Source organism: Pongo abelii, chromosome 20, assembly GCF_028885655.2.
Source record: "Pongo abelii isolate AG06213 chromosome 20, NHGRI_mPonAbe1-v2.0_pri, whole genome shotgun sequence".
Taxonomy (NCBI): Eukaryota; Metazoa; Chordata; class Mammalia; order Primates; family Hominidae; genus Pongo; species Pongo abelii.
In genome coordinates, this window is record NC_072005.2 from 12,842,268 (window position 1) to 12,856,199 (window position 13,932).

Sequence of the window (13,932 nt, forward strand, 5' to 3'; positions counted from 1 at the left end):
GTGGCGGGCGCCTGTAGTCCCAGCTACTCAAGAGGCTGAGGCAGGAGAATGGCGTGAACCCGGGAGGCGGAGCTTGCAGTGAGCGGAGATGGCGTCATTGCACTCCAGCCTGGGCGACAGAGCGAGACTCTGTCTCAAAAAAAAAAAAAAAAAAAAAAAAGGTGGTCGAGGGGTGGGGGTGGGGACATTCATTCTAAGTTGGGAGGAATGAGCTTCTATAGGGGGCAGAGACCCTGAGCAGGAGTCCACTGAGGTCTGTGATCTCCAACGGGGGTGGGGAAGGCTTGGCCCTGAATGAGACAGAGGTTAGGAAGCACAGATCTTGCAGGGAGTGGAGGTGGGCCGAAGGGAGCAACAAAGAGAGAGTTTGGGGACTCCAAATCCAAAAGCCTGAGTTTAGTGGAAGCGAGGCTACCTGGTCCAGGGGACTTAGAATGTGTATGGAAGCAGGGACCGCAAGTAAAGGGCCTGAATCCAAGTGGAAGTTGGGGACCCAGTGATGCGGGAACCCGTGTCCTGGGAGTGGGGTGATATTTGACTCTCTAGTTCCCCATTAGGCTGGGTCTTCGAAGCTGCGTCTCAGTTTCCCTCTTATTTCCCCCTCTTCCCACCGGCCAACGCAGGCGGGGCCTCAGAGACCGTGAAGCAGAGCTTGCAAAGTGACCCCGTCCACCAAATTCCCCAAGCTGAGTGTTCGGCCGTAGCCCTTCGGGACTACAATTCCCAGGAGAGCGCACGGCAGCGACGTCGGCGTCGGCTGCGTAAGCGACCACGGCGGCGGGAGCGTCAGGGGCGTGTTCTGCCCGCGGATTGGCCGGAAACAAGCGCCGCTGCGGGGCCCGCGGAAAACGCGCGCCGAGACCCGCTGCTGCGGTATTAGTTCTTGCAGCTGGTGGTGGCGGCCGAGGCGGCATGGATCTCAGCGAGCTGGAGAGAGACAATACGGGCCGCTGTCGCCTGAGTTCGCCTGTGCCCGCGGTGTGCCGCAAGGAGCCTTGCGTCCTGGGCGTCGATGAGGCTGGCAGGGGCCCCGTGCTGGGTGCGCCCCTAGGGCCAGGGAGGGGAGGGGCGTGGTACGGGGGATACGGGAAACGGGAGTTGGGATTGCACCGCACCAGGGAAGGGGATGTGGTCGTGGTGATGGCACCTAAAGAAGCAGTGATGATAGAACAGGGATGAATGGCAACTTTCACGGGCTCAGTGATTGGACCCCGGCTGCCAGAAAACTGACACCCCTCCTCCCCAGGCCCCATGGTCTACGCCATCTGTTATTGTCCCCTGTCCCGCCTAGCAGATCTGGAGGCGCTGAAAGTGGCAGGTGAGTCCGAGGTGTGCGTCTGGGAAAGGGATTCCTGGGTATGTGCAGGGGCAGGTGAGAACTGAAAGGGGAGGGCAGGAACTGGGAGAACCAGCTGTTCCCCTTCTCTTCCAAACCTCCTCCCAGACTCAAAGACCTTATTGGAGAGTGAGCGGGAAAGGCTGTTTGCGAAAATGGAGGACAGGGACTTTGTCGGCTGGGCGCTGGATGTGCTGTCTCCAAACCTCATCTCTACCAGCATGCTTGGGCGGTGAGGAGTCCCCGGGAGGGGCTGTGGGAGAGGGGAAGCCAGCATGGGCTGACCAGGCTTTGTTCCTAGAATGAGGTTAACTGGGCTCTGTTCCCCACCACAGGGTCAAATACAACCTGAACTCCCTGTCACATGATACAGCCACTGGGCTTATACAGTATGCATTGGACCAGGGCGTGAACGTCACCCAGGTGAGTTAACTGTAAGTTGTCCCCATTTGGTCATCTCAGGATAAAATGGGGACGAAACAGGAGTTCGAGACTGCAGTGAGCCATGATCATGCCACAGCACTCCATCCAGGGTGACAAAGGAAGACCCCCAACTCAAAAATGGAGTCAGGGCGCAGTGGCTCACGCCTATAATCGCAGCACTTTGGGAGGCCGCGGCAGGTAGATCACTGGAGGTCAAGAGTTCGAGACCAGCATGACCAACATGGTGAAACCCCGTCTCTACTAAAAATACAAAAATTAGCTGGACGTGGTGGCAGGCGCCTGTAATCCTAGCTACTCAGGAGGCTGAGGCAGGAGAATCGCTTGAACCCAGGAGGCAGAAGTTGCAGTGAGCCAAGATTGTGCCATTGCACTCCAACCTGGGCAACAGAGCAAGACCCTGTCTCAAAAAAAATAAATAAATAAATAAAAATAAACTAAAAATGGGAGGCCAGGCACGGTGGCTCACGGCTGTAATCCCAGCGCTTTGGGAGGCTGAGGCGGGCAGATCACCTGAGGTCAGGAGTTGAAGACCATCCTGGCCAACATGGTGAAACCCCGTCTCTACTGAAAATACAAAAAATTAGTCCGGCATGGTGGCAGGTGCCTGTAATCCCACCTATTGGTGAGGCCGAGGCGGGAGAATTGCTTGAACCTGGGAGGTGGAGGTTGCAGTGAGCTGAGATCGCGCCATTGCACTCCAGCGTGGGGGATGGACCGAAAAATAAAAATAAGATTAAAAAAAATAAATGTGGACAAAAATGTGCAGTGGGCAGATTCAGCATCAGATGCGTCTGGAGTGCCTCAGGCATATTCATTGCTACTGTTGATTTCGTGCTCCTGTTTCTGCCCTAAATGTGTGCCACACTGAGGGCCACAGTGTAAACCCTAGTCCCATCTCCATCTAATCTCTCCCTCATCCTAAAGGCTCAGTCTCCAGAACAAATTCCACATGTGTCTACCTGCCACCTCTGTCCTAGCCCAGGACACCCCCCACTCCCTGGACATCTGCTGAGTGTCCTCTGTCATCCCTCACCCTCCTATCCCCTCCAGTCTGTTCCCCACGCAGCAACAGAAGGTAGTCTTTTTGAAATGCACATCTTGACATTTAGTTTTCCGATCACAGTGGAAATTAGGAAAATTCACAGTCGAGTGGGGGAGAATTACATTAAATTACCAGAGAAAAACATAAATCAGCATTGCCTCGAATGCTCTCAATGAAAGAACGGACCATTTTGAGAGAATAACAAGGCAAAATAACCTCGACGTAGGAATTGTATGCCGGGTGTGGTGGCTCACGCCTGTAGTCCCAGCACTTTGGGAAGCCGAGGTGAGCAAATCCGTTGAGGCCAGGAGTTCCAGACCAGCCTGGGCAACATAGCGAGACTCCATCTCTACAAAAAGAAGAAGAAAGAAAAGGAATTATAGCAAGGTAGACCTTGCTGAGGAGGGACCTGAGGACCAGGCCCAAATGCAGAGCTGGCGATACAGTAACTGGCATAGACAGACAAGGGCGCTGCCCGTGGGGGTTCAGGGCCTATCCTGGGCAGAAAGATGGTTAGCTGGAGGTTGGGCGCAGTGGCTCACACCTGTAATCCCAGCATTTTGGGAGGCCGAGGCGGGCGGATCATCAGGTCAGGAGTTCGAGACCAGCCTGACCAACATGGTGAAACCCCGTCTCTACTAAAAATAAAAAAAATAAAAATAAAAAATGAAAGATGGTCAGCTGGTAAACAAAAAATAAAGGTTGTTTCTGAAAACAGTACTGCTGTGGAGATACCACTTTCCCCCAGCAGCTCTTGGACCCTCTCTTTGGTGTTGCAGCCAAAGGCCCCCATGCATGGGCCCAGCATCATGAACCTGGTCCCAGCTCAGGGCCTTTGTACTGGCTGTTCTCACACCTAGAGCCCTCTTCCCCAGATCTCTGCACAGTTCACTTCCTCACCTCCTTCAAGCCTTTATTCACCACTACACCTAGCTAACTTTTTATTTTTTGTAGAAACAGAGTCTCCATATGTTGCCCAGGTTGGTCTCGACCATCTGCCCTCAAGCAATCCTCCCACTTTGGCTTCCTAAAGTGTTGGGATTACAGGGTTGTACTAATGCATTCTACCAATTTTTTTCTAGTGTTTTCTGCCACCTCAGTTCCTAGAACAGTATGTGGCATGCAGTAGGTGCTAAATAAGTTAGAGTAAAAGCAGCGTGATCAGAGGAAGCCTCTTCAAGAGGTGATTTTTCTCTTTGTTTTATTTTATTGTATTTATTTTATGTTTTTATAAAGATGGGGTCTCACGGTGTTGCCAATCCTGGTCTCAAACTCCCAGGCTCAAGCAATCCTCCCGCCTCAGCCTCCCAAAGTGCTGGGATCACAGGCCTGAACAACTTTGCCTGACCTAGGAGGAGATGTTCGAGTTGAAATCCCTGATTGATCCAGCCTGGGGACATGCTGTGAGAAGAGGATTCTGGGTAGCAGGAAGAACGTGCCAGGGCTGTGAGGCTAGAGCATTGGTACAGTTGTTTGTTCAGTTAATATGTGTCTGTTGCCGTGGCAGGTATTCGTGGACACCGTAGGGATGCCAGAGACATACCAGGCGCGGCTGCAGCAAAGTTTTCCTGGGATTGAGGTGACGGTCAAGGCCAAAGCAGATGCCCTGTACCCGGTGGTTAGTGCTGCCAGCATCTGTGCCAAGGTCAGTACCCTACTAGCCATGGCTGGCTTCCACCATCCCACTATATAGGGGCCAGGCATGGCCACCAAAGGGAAGGAGGGAGATTCCGGGTGCCTGTCTTGCCCACAGGTGGCCCGGGACCAGGCCGTGAAGAAATGGCAGTTCGTGGAGAAACTGCAGGACTCGGATACTGATTATGGCTCAGGCTACCCCAATGGTGAGCAGACACGTGACTATGGTACTAATGTTGAAATGGCCAGGGCTGAGCACACTTCTCAGGTTTTCTTTTTTTCCTTTCTGTCGTTTATCATTTTATTTTGCTTATTTTTTGTTTTTATTTGTTATTTTTGTTTATTTTTTGAGACGGAGTTTTGCTCTTGTTGCCCAGGCTAGAGTGCAATGGTGCGATCTGGGCTCACCGAAACCTCCACCTCCTGGCTTCAAGCAATCCTCCTGCCTCAGCCTCGCGAGTAGCTGGGATTACAGGCATGTGCCACCACACTCAGCTAATTTTGTGTTTTTAGTAGAGACGAGTTTTCTCCATGTTGGTCAGGCTGGTCTTGAACTCCTGACCTTAGGTGATCTGCCCGGCTCAGCCTCTCAAAGTGCTGGGATTACAGGCGTGAGCCACTGTGCCCAGCCTATTTTTTGTTTTTATAGAGATGAGGTCTTGTCATGTTGCCCAGGCTGGTCCAAACTCCTGGAGTCAGGCAGTCCTCCCACCTTGGTCTTTCAAAGTGCTGGGATTACAGCCATGAGCCACCATCCCTGACCCTTTTTTTCTTCTTTTTTTAAAGAGATGGGGTCTCCCTATGTTGCCCAGCCTGGTCTTGAATTCCTGGGCTTAAATGATCTTCCTGCCTTGGACTCCCAAATAGCTAGGATTACAGGTGTGAACTACTGTGCCTGGCTGGAGGTTTTCTGAATTGTTCTGGTCACCCTACTCCACAGTGAAAGAGGCCAAGCGTTACACAGTGGTGCCATTTGTTTATGGCCACACAGCCAGTGAGTGATGGAGCTGGATTCCAGGCCATAGGATTGCTGCTCTCTTCCCCGCTTCCCACTTTGCTGTCTTTCTGGAGCCCCAGTGATGGACTGAGACCCAAGGTGGGCATTTGTCCCTTTGTTAAGGGGAAGGGGACCAGGCGTGGTGGCTCACGCCTGTAATCCCAGCACTTTGGGAAGCTGAGGTAGGAGAACCGCTTGAGTCCTCAAGTTCAAGACCAGCCTGGGCAACATAGCGAGACCCCCATCTCTATAAAAAATTTAAAAAATTAGCCGGTTGTAGTAGTGCCCACCTGTAGTCCCAGCTACTCTGGAGGAGGAGGCTAAGGTGGGTGGGTTGCTTGAGCCCAGGAGTTGGAGGCTGCAGTGAGCTATGATTATGCCACTGCACTTCAGCCTTGGTGACAAGGTGAGATCCTGTGCCAAAAAAAAATGTTAGCCAGGCGTGGTGGCTCACACCTGTAATCCCAGGACTTTGGGAGACTGAGGTGTGTGGATCCTTTGAGGTCAGGAGTTCTAGACCAGCCTGACCAACATGGAGAAACCCCGTCTCTACTAAAAATACAAAATTAGCTGGACGTGGTGGCGCACGCCCATAATCCCAGCGACTCGGGAGGCTGAGGCAGGAGAATTGCTTGAACCTGGGAGGTGGAGGTTGCAGTGAGCCAAGATCGCATAATTGCACTCTAGCCTGAGAAATGAGCAAAACTCCATCTCAAAATAATAATAATAATAATAATAATAATAATAATAATAATAATAATGTTTAATGACAGGCCGGGCCAGATGGCTCATGCCTGTAATCCTAGCATTTTAAGAGACAGAAGCAGGTAGATCATGTGAACTCAGGAATTCACAACCAGCCTGGGCAATATGACAAGACTCCATCTCTGCAAAAAATACAAAAATTAGCCAGGTGTGGTGGTGCACACCTGTAGTCCCAGCTACTTGGGAGGCTGAGGTGGGAGGATGGCTTGAGCCTGGGAGGCAGAGGTTGCATTGAGCTGTGATAATGTCACTACAACTCCAGTCTGGGTAATAGAGCGAGACCCTGTCTCAAAAAAATAAAAAGGCTGGGCGTGGTGTTCACACCTGTAATCCCAGCACTTTGGGAGGCTGAGGTGGGTGGATTACCTGAGGTCAGGAGTTTGAGACCAGCCTGCCTGTCCAATATGGTGAAACCCCGTCTCTACTAAAAATACAAAAATTAGCCAGGTATGGTGGTGGGTGGCTGTAGTCCCAGCTACTTGGGAGGCTGAGGCAGGAGAATCGCTTGAACCTGGGAGGCGGAGGTTGCAGTGAGCCGAGATCGCACCACTGCACTCCAGCCTGGGTGACAGAGCAGGACTCCATTTCAAAAAATAAATAAATAAAATAAAAATGTTTAATGACTTGTTCTTGGAGGTCAAGGAGATGTCTCAGAGGCAGTCTCCCTGCACTGCCCTTTGAGCAGCTCTTGGCCAGGTAAAGGTCCTGTGGCAAGAAGGTGCCTCAGACAATAGGAGGTGCCCCAGGTACTCAGGAGGAAGCCTTAGAAGAGCGGCAAGGAGGCCGGGCGCGGTGGCTCACGCCTGTAATCCCAGCACTTTGGGAGGCCAAGGTGGGTAGATCACGAGGTCAAGCAATTGAGACCATCCTGGCCAACATGGTGAAACCTCGTCACTAGTAAAAATACAAAATTTAGCTGGGTGTGGTGGCGTGCGCCTGTAGTCCCAGCTACTTGGGAGGCTGAGGCAGGAGAATTGCTTGAATCCGGGAGGTGGAGGTTGCAGTGAGCCGAGATCGTGCCACTGCACTCCAGCCTGGCTACAGAGTGAGACTCCATCTCAAAGAAAAAAAAAAGAGTGGCAGGGAGCTTGAATGTTATGGTGCAACTTGGACTGTCACCATTGCCCACCCTACCCCAGATCCCAAGACAAAAGCGTGGTTGAAGGAGCACGTGGAGCCTGTGTTCGGCTTCCCCCAGTTTGTCCGGTTCAGCTGGCGCACGGCCCAGACCATCCTGGAGAAAGGGGCAGAAGATGTTATATGGTGGGTGTCATTGATGTCCTGGGGGTGCTATAGGGAAGGAAGGAGGGAGGCCAGCATTCAGCCCTGCCTGAGAGGGCTGCTCCCCGTGGAAGTGGTCACTGTCATCACCTCTCTCCCACAGGGAGGACTCAGCACCCGAGGATCAGGAGGGACTCAGGAAGATCACATCCTACTTCCTCAATGAAGGGTCCCAAGCCCGTCCCCGTTCTTCCCACCGATATTTCCTGGAACGTGGCCTGGAGTCAGCAACCAGCCTCTAGCAGCTGCCTCTACGCACTCTACCTGCCTCCCCAACCCAGACATTAAAATTGTTTAAAGAGAACCACACATAGGGGATGTACTTTTGGGAGAGAAGCGAGGGGAGTGTGCTCTGCAGCCGGGTCCAGCTACTTCCTTTTGGAACCTTAAACAGAATGGGTGTTGGTTGATTGATTTTATTTGGTTTGATTTTTTTCATTTTTTAATTTAATTTAATTTAATTTAATTTTTTTGAGAGACAAAGTCTCACTCTGTCACCCAGGCTGGAGTAGAATGGGGCCATCTCAGCTCACTGCAACCTCTGCCTTCCAGGTTCAAGCGATTCTTCTGCCTCAGTTTCCCAAGCAGCTGGGACTATAGGCGTGTGCCATGCCCAACTAATTTTTTTTTTTTTTGGAGACACAGTCTCCTGTTGCCCAGGCTGGAGTACCATGGCACGATCTCGGCTCACTGCAACCTCCACCTCCCTGGTTCAAGCAATTCTCCTGTCTCAGCCTCCCAAGTAGCTGGGATTACAGGTGCACGCCACCACACCCGGCTAATTTTCTTTTCTTTCTTTTTTGTTTTTTTGAGACGGAGTCTCACTTTATCACCAGGCTGGAGTGCAGTGATGCGATCTCGGCTCACTGCAACCTCTGCCTCCTGGGTTCAAGCAATTCACCTGCCTCAGCCTCCCACGTAGCTGTGACTACAGGCGTGCGCCACCACACTCAGCTAATTTTTGTATTTTTAGTAGAGACGGGGTTTCACCACGTTGGCCAGACTGGTCTTAAACTGCTGACCTCAGGCAGTCTGCCCGCCTTGGCCTCTCAAAGTGCTGGGATTACAGGTGTGAGCCACTGCGCCCGGCCTAATTTTTGTATTTTTTAGTAGAGACAAGGTTTCATTATATGTTGGTCAGGCTGTTCTCTACCTCCTGACCTCAGGTGATCTGCCCGCCTCAGCCTCCCAAAGTGCTGGGATTACAGGCATGAGCCACTGCACCGTCCTTTAGTTACATTTTTAATTTTTTAAAATTTTTAAATTTTCTTGAGACGGAGTCTCGCTCTGTCACCCAGGCTGGAGTGCATTGGCGCAATCTTAGCTCACTGTAACCTCTGCCTCCCAGGTTCAAATGGTTCTCCTGCCTCAGCCTCCCGAGTAGCTGGGACTAGAGGCGCGTGCCACCAGGCCTGGCTAATTTTTTGTATTTTTAGTAGGAACAGGGTTTCACCGTGTTAGCCATGATGGTCTCAATCTTCTGACCTCGTGATCCATCTGCTTCAGCCTCCCAAAGTGCTGGGATTACAGGTGTGAGCCACCATGCATTGCCTATTTTTATTTAAAAAATTTTTTGAGACAGAATCTCACTCTGTCACCCAGGTTGGATGCAGTGGTGCGATCTCAGCTCAGTGCAGCCTCCGCCTCCTGAGTTCAAGCGATTCTCCCACCTTAACCTCCTGAGTAGCTCAGATTCCAGGCACACGCCACGATGCCCAACTAATTTTTGTATTTTTTGTAGAGATGAGGTTTCATCATGTCACCCAGGCTGGTCTTGTAGTCCTGGGTTCAAGTGATCTGCCCGCTGTGGCCTCTCAATATGTGAGCCACCATACCTGGCTGATGTATTCTAATATGTAAAATACGTGATGTTGCTGGGCGCAGGGGCTCATACGTGTAATCCTACTGCTTTGGAAGGCCGAGTCAGGAGGATCTTGACCAGTCTGGACAACGTAGCGTAACAAGAGCAAAACTCCGTCTCAAAAAAAAAAAAAAAAAAAAAGAATTGGCTGGGCTGGAAGGGGGAAGATAAGAAAAAATAAAGAAAGGTCACAAACCAAACAAAAATCTTGGCGGGCAGGGTGGCGTGTGGCTGCAGTCCCAGCTTTTCTGGAGGTTGAGGTAGGCTCCAGCATGGGTGACAGAGCAAGACCATGTCTCAAAAAAAAAAAGCGTATCTGCGCATTAATGTTTGGAACAAGCTGCATTCTCTCCAGAAGGACCTAGAAGGCACAGATAAGCCCACCAGTGATTTGGGGCAGGTTGGGATGGAAGCTTCTCAAACGTTCTCCCTTTCTTTGGTTCTGTTTTTGTTGGTTTTGTTTTGTTTTGAGACAGTCTCGTTCTGTCACCCAGGCTGGAGTGCAGTGGCACAGTCTTAGGTCACTGCAACCCCCACTTCCCAGGTTCAAGCAATTCTCCCACCTCAGCCTCCTGAAAAGCTGGGACTACACCATGCCCAGCTGGTTTTCGTATTTTTAGTAGTGACAGGGTTTCACCATGTTGGCCAGGCTGGTCTGAAACTCCTGACCTCAAGTGACCCACCTGCCTCGGTCTCCAAATGTGCTGGTATTACAAGTGTAAACCACTGCACCCAGTCTGTTTTTGTTTTCTGAGACAGGGTCTCTGTCACCCAGGCCAAAGTGTTGTCATGTGATCTAGGCTCATTGAAGCTTCGAATGCCTGGGCTCACAGGGTCCTCCCACCTCAGCCCTGTGGAACTACAGGTATGCCACCACGCACAGCCAATTAAAAAAAAATGGCTGGGCGCGGTGGCTCACGCCTGTAATCCCAGCACTTTGGGAGGCCGAGGTGGGTGGATCACGAGGTCAGGAGATCGAGAACATCCTGGCTAACACGGTGAAACCCCATCTCTGCTAAAAATACAAAAAAATTATCCGGGCATGGTGGCGGGCGCCTGTAGTCCCAGCTACTCTGGAGGCTGAGGCAGAAGAATGGCGTGAACCCGGGAGGCGGATCTTGTAGTGAGCCGAGATAGTGCCACTGCAGTCCAGCCTGAGTGACAGTTCGAGACTGAGCCTCAAAAAATAAATAAATAAATAAATAAAATAAAATAAAATTTGGTAGAGACGGGATCGCCCTGTTGCCCAGACTGGTGTCTCAAATTCCTGAGCTCAAGCGATCCTCCCATCTCGGCCTCCCAAAGTTCTTGGGATTACAGGCATGGGCCATTGCGCCTGCGCTGCTCTCTTTTTTGAGACAGAGTCTTGCTTCGTTGCCCAGGCTGGAGTGCAGTGTTGCAATCTTGACTTACTGTGCCGTCAAACTCCTGAGATCAAGCGACCCTCCTGCCTCGGCCTTCAAGTAGCTAGCACTGCAGGCATGTATCACTATGCTCAGCTAAGTTTTTTATTTCATAGAGATGGGGCCTCCCTATGTGAGAGGAGGCCTAGCACTTTGGGAGTCCAACACTATGTTGTGTTCTTGAGATGGAGTCTCACTCTGTCACCCAGGCTGGAGTGCAATGGCATAATCTTGGCTCATTGAAACCTCCACCTCCCGGGCTCTAGTGATTCTCCTGCCTCAGCCTCTCAAGTAACTGGGATTACAGATGTGCACCTCCATGTCCACCTCGGCCTCCCAAGTGCTGGGATTACAAGCGTGAGCCACACTCCTGGCCCCCATACAGTTTTGTTTTTTTTTTTTTTTTCTTGAGATGGATTCTCACTCTGTCGCCCACGTCCCACATACTTGGGAGGGTGAGGCAGGAGAATCGCTTGAACCCAGGTGGTGGAGGTTGCAGTGAGCCAAGATTGCGCCACTGCACTCCAGCCTGGGCGATAGTCAGAGACTCAGTTACAAAAAAAAAAAAAAAAAAAAAAAAATTTGGGCTGGGTATGGTGGCTCACGCCTGTAATCCCAGGACTTTGGGCATCTGAGGCAGGCAGAACACCTGAGGTCGGGAGTTTGAGATCAGCCTGGCCAACATGGCAAACCCCCGTCTCTACTAAAAATAAAAAAATTAGCTGGACATGGTGGCAGATGCCTGTAATCCCAGCTACTCAGGAGGCTGAGGCAGAACTGCTTGAACCTGGGAGGCGGAGGTTGCAATGAGCCAAGATCGTGCCATTGCACTCCAATCTGGGTAACAGAGTAAGAATCCGTCTCAAAGAAAAAAAAATTTTTATAGAGATGGGGGTCTTGCTATGTTGCCCAGTTTGGTCTCAAACTCTGGGCCCAAAGGATCCTCCCACCACAGCCTCTCAAAGTGTCAAATTGTTGAGATTACAGGCATAAGACACAGTGCCCGGCCAAGTGTCCTAATTTCTTATTGTCATTGAGTTGGAGCTCACAAATATGACCTCATTTTACTTTACCCCTTTAAACACGCTCTTTCCAAACACAGTCACATTTTCACATACTGGGGGTTAGGACTTGAACATATGAATTGGAGGAGACCCATTTAACCCATAACAGAGCATTTCTCCACTCCACACAAATTCTTTGTAGGATGCAGAGGCCAGTACTGCACCAGCCAGCCAGAATCCCAGAACTGCCCTTGGACAGTGGAGGCTAGAGTGCCTGGGAATGCATGATGGGGGATCCAGCTCTGATCTGGGAGTCTCAGAGCCTGAGGAACTGACTGGCAGAGGTCTGCGGGGTGAATGTGGTGGAATAAGTGACTGGAGGATGGAGGGGGTTCCAGGCATTGGGCACGTGTTGAGGCCTAGAAATGGGAGACCTGGCTTCAAGAAGGCCCAAGAGGCCAGGCGCCGTGGCTCACGCCTGTAATCCCAGCGCTTTGGGAGGCCGAGGTGGGCGGATCACGAGATCAAGAGATGGAGACTATCCTGGCCAAAGTGGTACCAAAAATACAAAATACGCCACCCTATTTAAAAAAACAAAAACAAAAACAAGGCTGGGCACGGTGGCTCATGCCTGTTATTCCAGCACTTTGGGAGGCCGAGGCAGGTGGATCTCCTGAGGTCAGGAGTTCAAGACCAGCCTGGCCAACATGGTGAAACCCCATCGCTACTAAAAATACAAAAATTAGCCAGGCATAGTGGCATGCACCTGTAATCCTAGCTAGTTAGGAGGCTGAGGCAGAATAGCTTGAACCTGGGAGGCAGAGGTTACAGTGAGCCGAGATTGTGCCACACTGCACTCCAGCCTGGGTGACAAGAGCGAGACTCCGTCTCAAAAAACATAAACAAACAAAAAACCTATGGCTCTCACATGTTTCCTTTTCTAAATGAGGTCCTGAGTATGTGGGACTACAGGTACAAACCATTGCACCTTGCTAATTTTTTTTGTTTTTTGTTTTTTTTTTTGGTAGAGATGAGATCTTACTATGTTTCCCAGGCTGATTTTGAACTCCTGGCTTCAAGCAGTTCTCCTGCTTCAGCCTTCCAAAGTGCTGGGATTACAGGCGTGAGCTGTCCTGCCTAATTTTGTCCAGCCTAACTTTTTTTTTTTTTTATTTTGGAGATGAGGTCTGGCTATGGTGCCCATGCTGTTCCTGATCTCCTGGCCTCAAGCAATACGGTCACCTCAGCCTCCCAAGTAACTGAGACTATAGCCACGAACCGCCGAACCTTGCATCACACCCTCCCTTCTCTCTCTCTCTCTTTTTTTTTTTTTTTTTTTTGAGACACCATCTCCCTCTGTTGCCCCGGCTAGAGGGCAGCAGTGCAATGACGGCTCACTGCAACCTCCACCTCCCGGCTCAAGCAATCCTCCCACCTTCAGCCTCCCAAGTAGCTGGGACTACAGGTGTGTGCCACCATGCCCGGCTAATTTTCTTAATTTTTAGTAGAGATGGGGTTTCGCCATGTTGCCCAGGCTGGTCTGGAACTCCTGACCTGAAAGAATTCATCTGCCTCAGCCTCCTAAACTGCTAGAATTACAGGTGTGAGCCACAGTTCCTGGTACATCACACTCTATCCTGAGGTTCAAGTGCCTCTGCCTGGCATCCAGTGTCTTCCAGGACCAGATCCCATCTCCCATGGTCTATCCCAGGCTTCCTGGTCAGCTCAGAGTTCCCAGAACATGACACCTCCAGGCCTTTCACTTGGAAAGTCCTCCATGGCTTGATTATCTGACTGGATATCCTTTAAAGACTTGCTTTGCTTCCTTGAATGCTTGTTCCTCCTCCTTGTCACAATAACACAGTCTATAACATCAATAACCCAGTATGTAACATCATCCACAAGAAACAATCATAATAGACGGTGTCTACATTCATTGAGTGATAATTGTGTGCCACACTTTCTAAGCATTTTATTTGACATCCCTCCCATTGGAGGTGGAGTCTATGATGCCTCTCCTTGAATATGAGCTGGCTTCAGTGACTCACTGTAGTGAAAAGAAAGTGAGAGATGTCACACTGTGTGAGTTCCAAGGTTAAGTCATCAGAACTGAAACAAATCCCACCTGGCTTGCTCTCTTGGGATATTTCCCTTCGACTGTAGC

At 50.8% G+C, this 13,932-nt stretch overlaps 1 protein-coding gene across 1 annotated transcript; it reads left to right on the forward strand.

Moving 5' to 3' along the window:
• The first annotated feature begins 869 nt into the window (after positions 1 to 869).
• On the forward strand, positions 870 to 9,505 carry RNASEH2A (ribonuclease H2 subunit A). Its single transcript, XM_024236939.3, has 8 exons — positions 870 to 1,039; positions 1,247 to 1,318; positions 1,445 to 1,568; positions 1,672 to 1,759; positions 4,330 to 4,467; positions 4,576 to 4,663; positions 7,359 to 7,482; positions 7,604 to 9,505. Exons 1-8 carry the CDS (start codon positions 913 to 915, stop codon positions 7,740 to 7,742), a joined length of 900 nt encoding a protein of 299 aa, XP_024092707.1. The 5' UTR covers positions 870 to 912; the 3' UTR covers positions 7,743 to 9,505.
• Positions 9,506 to 13,932: the final 4,427 nt, after the last annotated feature.